This window comes from Haplochromis burtoni, unplaced genomic scaffold (genome assembly GCF_018398535.1).
Source record: "Haplochromis burtoni strain Fernald_Lab_line unplaced genomic scaffold, NCSU_Asbu1 Contig_1276, whole genome shotgun sequence".
In the NCBI taxonomy this organism is placed as follows: domain Eukaryota; kingdom Metazoa; phylum Chordata; class Actinopteri; order Cichliformes; family Cichlidae; genus Haplochromis; species Haplochromis burtoni.
The window spans coordinates 7,421-16,681 of record NW_024583637.1 but is presented as its reverse complement, the minus strand read 5'-3'; the positions used below and the strand labels follow the sequence as shown (position 1 = coordinate 16,681).

Sequence of the window (9,261 nt, the reverse complement as noted above, 5' to 3'; positions counted from 1 at the left end):
TCAATTTCAAACCCACACAACTGTGAAAAACATAGAAAATCATCTCCACATCAAAAACCCAACACAACTGTACTCTATATATTATATATCTATATATATTCCTTTTTGCCCACTCATAAAATCTGGCTGGATCTTCTCACACAATCGCATCACCAACAACAGCGATCCAGGTACAACAAAACCAAGCGGAGCCCCTCATTACAAGCTCGTAATAATTGTGTTATATTGATCCAATAACTAACTAATACACTACACACAAAAAACATTTTGATCAATGCCCTATTCACATTAATATATAACATATTTCGGGCACCCAGCTCGAGGTGGTGGTGCCATGAGATAGCACAGCTAGCAACACACCGCAACTCTCATCACTCAAACTACAAATCCTAGTGACCAACATGAGCTACCCACTATACAGACACGCTTACCACACCAAGCACCATCCCGTCAAACACAGAAGCTTAAATATCTCACTCAAACACATCCATTCTCGCGCCATGTGTCGTGTCCCTACTAACGGTAGTACAAACGCGAGCACATTTCCCATCCAAAAATAACGGACAGATTGCACAATCTGTGCAGCTTATCAGTTCTAGGCTACTAGGAGTGTTGCATTCACAGTCTACACTACGCTGTAGGAATTTTTATTTTTTTTTAATTAATTAATGAATTCATTTTTTGCGTTTTCTCTGTGTTTCTGCCAGGACCACAGGCAGGGCCACTCGCAGGTTGCTTCTGGGCCGCATTTGGCCCGCGGGCCGCCATTTAAATAGGCTTGCTCTCCAGTCTCTGAAACTAAACATTTTTTGTTATTTGTTTTCATATGAATTCTGTTTGATAAGCTCGGCAGAGCTGAGCTATGTAATAAGGTGGTGACATATGGTTACAAGCAGCGTTATTATAGTTAAAACTAAACTAAAAACTAAAACCAAATGTGGAAAAAAAAACTAGTTAAATGAAATAAAATAAAAATAAAAATAAAGAACTTCACTTAAAAAAATATCACTGAAATGATTTTGTGAATTTGGAAAACTAACTAAGATAAAAATCAAAATATGGAGCATTTTAATCATGTCCCTACATCCTCCATACAATAATAACTAAAAACATTAGATCACCATGTTGCATGTAATGATGTGTCTCTGTAACTATTGTTGATCTGATAATGAATTTATCCTCTCTGTTCTTATTTCCTGCTGCTCTTTGTCTTTTCACTCTGCTTTCTGTAAATATATAAAGTTCTACATAAATAAAGCTGATATAAGAGAGCAGTGATGTGGAGAGGACTACAGCTCCATTACTATCCAGTCTAGCTTTGTTTCTGAGGAAATGTTCAGGACCTCACCTTTCTGAACTGAATGATATAATTATATAATTATTATAATGATATATTTATATCTAAACTTTGTATCACTTAATTCTTGTTATATTGTTCTTTATGTAAAGGGGATTCCCCATAATATTGCCATCAATAACAACAGTATACATGTAATAACATACATCTGGTATGTTAGCCATCTTTATGAGCTGTCATTAAGCCCTCTATACACAATTTTAATGTGTATATTTGTGTGTGTCTGTGTTTATTCTTTCTTGTGACAGGTACAACATTGAAGAAATGTATGCAGTGGCCGCAAGTGTTCCGAAGGATGAAGACCAAGTTTCTTATGACTTCACAAAGGTGACGCCAAACCAACAGACAGAATTGAATGATGGCATCCTCAGGTCTCCTAGACTTGTGGTAGCCACAAGGAAAAAAGTCTACAATAAAAATGGGGACTGTCTATATACTGAACATGCAGAGTGGCGTGTTCTTCAGAATCTTAATCTTGAAGGTCAGGATGGTGATTTGTTGGTCTTCTTCTCTCATGCCAGTCCATGTGCCGAAAAGTGTGCAGATCCAGATGGAAAATACAGGATCACTGATCAGCTCCTACGTCTCTTTAATGGACGTGAGTGGGGTGCAAAGGCGTTTGTATTTAACGTTTTATTCAGGCCACCTAGGCAGGACATTAATCCAGACAGGATAAATTTTGCCCTGACAAATATTGGAATAGCCATTGATCACGAAAACTTATTTCGCTGTAACGAAACTAATAATGGCGATTTCCATTGCATCAAATGCTTTAATGGTAGTCAGATAAACCCAAATGCCTACAAAAGGAGCTGGAACAGGAAGCTCCAGGCGGTGCACCGTTGGTCAGATGAACAGTCAAAGTCTACCCAAATCATCAACCACATGGTCCTGGATACGATACACCCCCTCCAGTTTGCATACCGCCCCAATCGATCAGTTGATGACGCAACAGCATTTGCCCTGCACCACAGGGCATTAGCATTAGCCCTGCACCACACTCTGCAACATCTGAAGAGTAGCAGCACGTATGTCAGGATGCTCTTCCTGGACTACAGCTCTGCTTTCAACACCATCCGCCCGGGCAAGCTGATCGAGAAACTGAGTGATGTCAACATCCCAACTCTCACTTGCAACTGGATCCTGGACTATTTGACAGAGAGACCACAGGTGGTGAGAATTGGAGGACGCGTGTCTGCTGAGCTCACTATCAGCACTGGATCTCCACAGGGCTGCTGCCTCAGCCCTAAACTCTTCACCCTGTACACCCATGACTGTGTCTCCACCCAGGAAAACGCCATCATCATCAAATACGCTAACAACACCACCATCCTGGGGCTCATCAACAGGGGGTACGAGTCTGGGTACAGAACTCTACACTGTTCCAAAAAATATTAATGTCAAACTATCTTACTGTATATTTTACAGTTTTGTACTGTCTTTCTAGGATATCATTAAATTTACATAAGTAGACTGTGATCTTACATGTCAAAGGTAAAATAACGTAACAGCTCTGTAAATATAGTAAAACACAATTTACTTGTTTTTTAAATATATATATTTTTTGTACATATGCATATTTAGATTGTAAAAATACATCCAGAAATGTATCATAATTTCACGAATATTTGTCTGTTATGTGAGAGAATGATCTGTTAAATTCAAATGTAATACTATGGAAAAATATATAAAATGAGGGTATTTGAATTATAATTGTGCTGAAAATTTCATGTCACCTAGGTCTGATTCAATAATTCAGAGGTAACAAGTGAAAATATAATTAATAGGAATAAAAACTAAAAAAAATCATATTGTGGCATGTTGGGGGAACAGCTAGTTCTCTCCCATCATGCCTTGAGACATGTGCTGCTGTTTAGATGTTCTTGTTTTATTGTTTATGGTTACGTTACTTTTAACTGTTATCTTGAATGTTGTGTTTACGCCGTGGTGCAGCGTCACTGACAGCTGTTGTTTTGTAGAGAGAGTGCTGTACCATGAGTGACTTCTTGTTGTGCTGTTGTTCAAGCTTGAGGCACATCGTAGCAACAGCAAGTGTTTTAATAAAGAGCGCTCCCTATCAGCTTGGGGTTGAATAACAAGTTCAACCTGTCTCTGTAAGCTTCTTTGTTAAGATTCCTTTGTATGCCACAATGTGCTAATTATAAATTTTGAACAAAGAAATGTAGAGTTAGGAATTGCAATTAATATAAATCTCAGGACAGAAATAGGCCTCTGCACCTGGGGTGAGGGTGTGGCCATGAAAGCAATGTAACATTCCATTGGATGTTGGGACACATAATAACATGACGCAAAGCATCGGCCAATGAATGTGAAATAACAACAACCAGGTCGCGGGTAGGGCTGCGACCTTAGGAAAAAATCCTAATATGAAGGTATATTTTACTGTGCATTTTACAGTAATGTTCTGTTCTTCTAGAATATCATTAAAGTTACGTAGACTTTGACTTCACATTTCAAATGTAAATTAACGTTAAATCACTGTAATGTAATGAAACATAATTTTCATGATTATTAAATGTATCTGTCTGTGCATATGCATATTTAGATTGTTAAAATACATTCACAAATGTATCACGGTTTCACAAATATCTGTCCGTTATTTGAAAGATTGAACTGTTGAATTCAAATGTAATGCCATGGAAAAGCATATAACATGGTCCCTATAAGCTTGTGTTACATCACATAAGTGTTGTTCTCGTTGCTAGTTAGGGCGATCGTGGCTCAAGAGTTAGCAGAGGGTTGTGATCAGAAGGTTGCCGGTTCGCGCCCCGGCTCGGACACTCTCCGTCGTTGTGTCCGTGGTCAAGACACTTCACCTACTGGCGATGGCCAGTACAGTACAGTAGTGCAATTCATCCTGATCGGTGATTGGTCTAGAGTGAAAGGAGAGGCTTATGATTGGTGGAAAATGTGCAATGAAGAAGCCTTCTTTTATTCAGTCTGTCTGTTTTTTCTTTATCAGGTGATGTTTCCAGCTCTGGTGCGATATGACAGCCTCGCCTCTGTCAGTCTGTCCCAGGGCATGCAATCCATTATTATTTAAACCAACGGTTAACTGTATATTTCTTTTTTAAGATGTTTTTTTTCCTATTTATAGATGATTTCATTGTTTAATCACATTAACATGTTCATGATTTAATGTTTAGCGGCACTTGAAAAAGGCGCGATCCCATGTCAAATTAGCGCAACTAATTGTATTTTCATTACTGGAAATGACCGTCTTATTTTGGTGCCCCAGCTGCCGGAATATTACCGTTGTTTTAGGATGTTTTTTAACAGTGTAGTAGACAACGTTCTTGTCTATGGTGAGGAAAACGACCTCATCCTCAACACGGACAAGACCAAGGAATTAATACTGGACTTTAGAATAGACAGAATAGACAGTAGCCAGTAACAGTCTTTTACACATATGTAAACTGCTCAGAAGAACACAGAAATAATTATTCCTTCTTGATGAAAATGCATCACTGCGTTTCTTTGCAGGTCTGAATTTATTTGATGTTTCTTTAAAAAGTGTCTGTCAGACACAGCATTTTATTCAAAGACACAAACACTGCTCTGCTGCTCAGCAGCTTGAAAGTTGACACGTCATCAGCTGAAGTTGTTGCAGATTTGAGCTACACTGTGTATTTTAACACACGATGGCAGCTCTGCCACAAAATTGTTGTAAAGTAAGAACAACCGAGAGAAGGCTGCAAAAACAACACAAGAGTCAGAGAAGGAGGACAGTGGAAATTTCACTTTGAGCTCTGTTTGCATGTTTTTATTTGATCTGCTTGTGCTGGAATAATAGAAACACTCTGAGAGTGCAAACCTCCACCGAGGCCGCTCAGTCTCTGGGCAGTATAGGGAAACATGACAGAGTAGAAGTATGTAATGAATAATAGGTATTGATTTATAAATACTACAGTATATTTTTAAATAACTAGGCAGCTTATTCTTCTTCTCCTGACAATACTTTCTTTCTTTAAATCTTTAAGACATTTGGGGTCAACATAAAAGAAAGGCAGGTTTGAAATGTAAAATTGAGGCCAGAGGTCAAATGTGACATGATATTTTCTATTTATTGACAACACACAAACTTATAAAAGTCATAGTTTCTAAGTTATAAGGCTTTTTGTCAGTTGTTGCATATAAATCTTTACGTTGACATGAAGCATACGCTGGATGTAAGACAAACTTTGATGGATTGTTAACATGACACCACTCGACACCCCACAAAGTTTAATCAGGACTCATTCACAGCTTTTCAAGTTATTGTGTTTAGAGTCACAATGACTTACATCTATGCAAACACACAGACACAAAATATAATTATCACTCCTACATTTAAGTATGTATAACACTGTAAACAGATAAAAGTGGAGTCATTGTGGTAATGACAAGTAAGAATGATGTTGTGAAACTGTGAAAATACATTTCTCAGCAGAAGTAAAGCTGCCTTTAAGAGTCTCCAAAAAAGTTGACACTTCAATGCTTTCCCCTAGAAATGTTTTTAGGCATTTCTAGGTTTCATGTCTTGCAAAAGGCTTAAATTAAATTAAAAGGCTTAATGTATTACAAAAACATTAAGCCTTTTAAAACAGGACAACAGTGTGTTCACCTGCAATGTTGACAGATAAAGTACATTTTGTTATCTCTTCGTCCAGCTTGAAGGACTTTTTGGTTTTTTACTTACCATTAGCAAACATTAATCTACGTATATTTGCTGGGTTTTTTAACAGGTTCAGATGAAACCCAGGTGATGTTCACAAAGGGCTATATAATTTAATTATTCTTAAAATATTAAACACACATAAAGTGAGTTAAAGAGGAAGAAACATTACTCATGACTGCATGATTGTGTGGTTTAACACAAAGAAATAGAGAAGAGGAAGAGTTTACTGTGTACCACAACAACACTGATCTCAATCTGTGATGTTCCAGATGTGTCTTTCTGCAGAAAAGGGTAAGAGGAGAGAGACTGCAGCATTACAAAAGCAATATGTAAAAGATGCCGGCTGTGAAAGTCCAGTACAAAGTTATAGTTTATTCTATGAATACAAAAAAATGAACAAATGAAAAAGCATAAACCTGCCCCAGCCTCACTCTTCATAGCCCGAGGATAAAATGTTTAACAAACCAAGTCATACTGAGAAGCCAGCTGTGTGCCATTTTGGAAAGGTCCAGAGCCAAAACCTTTTACTAACTGAGAGAACCATCACACAGATGCTACCGCTCCAAATCTCAAATTTTTTTGACGTGATTTATGTATTTAATGTCTTATTTATATTTTACATTTGACTAAACCCAATCCTAAACAAATACCAGCTCACAGAAAACCAAAATATTGACGTAAATGTGTTTCATAAGTCATAATGAATATGAGCTGCAGGTCAGTATTTAATGCAGTGGTAGAACTACATCAGTCAGTTTTATTTTGCTGCTCAATCATACTAGCTTCTGTGTCTTCACTTCATCACTTCCTCTTCAGCTTTTTTAGTTTCCCTGTTAAATTTTGCATTTAGTATTTTAGTCTCTCAAAAATGTTTTTTCACTGAGTAACAAAAGTTTAAGACCACTTGAAAAATTGCAAAAAATCATCTTTTGCATGGTTGGATTTTTTTGAGCTTGCAATTTATTGAAAACAACTCTTAAACTGAAACAGGATGTTAAACAGCTGTTACGTCCCGGTCTAGGGGTACAGGAGGACAACATAGGGGTTAAAAGGAAAGTGGCCGGACCTTTGATTCCCCAAAGCCATATCCAGAAGGCAATTTACAGGTTAAGGTGCTACCAAAAACTGAAAGCTTTATCTCCGGGGTGACCAAAGGCCAAAATAACAAACAAAGCTATTTCAAAAAGGGAGGTGCTACCTAAACCCTGTGTGAAACAAAAGGTAAACAAAAGACAAGCACTACCCCTAACTCTATAATTAAATAAACAAGAGAAAAAAGTAGAGAAAATAATAAGGCAGTTCACCCCTTCTGCTTTAGTGCCTATAAGTGAAAGTATCTCCACACTATATTCAAAGATTAATGAGTCTCTAAAGACACACGGAAAATTTCATCACAGTTGGTTTGGAGGCCAAGGACGGGTCTGCTGCTGCTGCCAGTTGCTGCCAGGGAATAACTGCTGGAGAGCGTTTTTAAAACAGCCACTTGATGATGGGAACCAATCAGCAGCTGCCAGCTCTCCAATCAGGAAGGACCTGCAGAGACTCTTAAAGGCACAGAACACACTCGGAACAAAATGCAGCCACTGTGATCCAAAACATGACCAGGGTCGTAACACAGCTGATCAAACATTTAGGACCACATGCCTTTAAAAGGCCAAATCTGTGCAAAAATGTGTATTAATTGTCATTTTCTGACAGGTAATCACACTGTCATGATGTTCTGATGGCAAAGACAAAAACCTTTCACTTTTTGAACGTGGTCGGGTTATTGAACTGCATAAGCAAGGTCTCTAGCTGCTGAGGTGGGATGCAGTAAGACAATTCATTTGGAATTTCTTTCACTATGGGCCCATGTCCTCATTTTAAGTTGGACAGCGTTTTAGTAGGTAAAAGTGAATGCTTTGACATGAATTAAGCTGCAGTTTGGCTAAGGCCTTGAAGGGGTCTGGCGATGGCTCCCGGGCTTGGCAGATCCCCATGCACTAAATAGGAGTGAAGAAGTTGAAGAATGGAAAACAAGGAGGGAGGGAGGGTGGGGCATGTAAACAAGAATGATCAGATTGCAGAACTAGGGGAACCTATATAAATGGCACCCGGAAGGAGCGTGTTTGGAGGCGTGGTCCTGCTCCTGAAATTCAGATACATGATCTCCAATAAATGATCCTGAGGGTTATGCAACTAAAAAGTCAAGTGGAAGACCCCAAAAATTTCACCAGCACTGAGCCGGAGGATCCAAGTAGCTGTCTGTCAAGACACTGAACAATCCTCAACCCAAATTAAAGCCGTTACTGGTGCAGACTGCAGCCCCATAACTATCATCTGAGACTGAAGGGCTTCAAAAACAAAAAACATCTTCACAGGCCTCGTCTCCTTGAACTCCACAGAACTGACCATTTGGACTTTGGAAGAGAGCACCAAACATGGGACATTGAAAGGTGGAAGAAAGTTTTGTTCTCTGATGAGAAAAAATGTAACCTTGATGGTCCTGATGGTTTCCAATGTTACGGCATGACAAGCAGATCCCACTTGAGATGTTTTCTACGTGCCAGAGTGGAACATAATGGTCTGGGCTGCTTTTTCTTTCATGGAAACAATTGAGCTTCCGGAGGTGCATGGTCGTCTAACGGCCGCTGACTATGTCCAGATGTTGCAGAGAGGATCTCTCATGACTGAGGGCCTTCATCTGTGTGGTTTTTCAACAGGACAACACTACAGTACACAATCCCCGCAGGACAAGGGACTTCTTCCAGGAGAATAACATCAGTCTTTTGGACCATCCTGCGTGTTCCCCTGATCTAAATCCAATTGAGAACCTTTGGGGATGGATAGCAAGGGATGTTTACAACAGTTGGACACTTTGAGACACTTGGAGATATGTTCACACTCACTTCATGGAAACACTTGGCTCAAGCGGTGCCGCAACAATTTTTTGAAGTGATCAACAATAATGGTGGAGCTATTCATTGCTGAGTTTTTTACAGGTTGTTTTTTTGTTTTTTTTTAGGTATGACTTTAAATTTTTGATCAGCTGTAAAACAGTCTGTTTAAATTTAAGCAAGGTTTGCATGCTCAAAAAATGTTGTGTCTCACTCCCATCTCTTCTAGTTGCATGTTGAAGCTCGACTTGGAACCTTGTTAAGATCTAACTGTCATGGTCCCCGTGCCTGCCCAGCCGGCCTCACAAGGCTACACTTGTGTTTTTGCTTTCTCTCTCTCTCTCCCCTAC

At 39.0% G+C, this 9,261-nt stretch overlaps 1 protein-coding gene across 2 annotated transcripts in view; it reads left to right on the top strand.

Annotated features, from left to right (window-relative positions):
• Positions 1-2,797, top strand: part of LOC102310765 — a 4,125-nt gene extending 1,328 nt beyond the window's left edge. For both annotated transcript variants that reach the window (XM_014331001.2, XM_042216832.1), the window contains one exon: positions 1,606-2,797. In XM_014331001.2, coding sequence (XP_014186487.1) covers positions 1,606-2,755 — 1,150 coding nt within the window. In that variant the 3' untranslated portion in view covers positions 2,756-2,797. The remainder of the gene's footprint in view (positions 1-1,605) is intronic.
• The last annotated feature ends 6,464 nt before the right edge of the window (positions 2,798-9,261 follow it).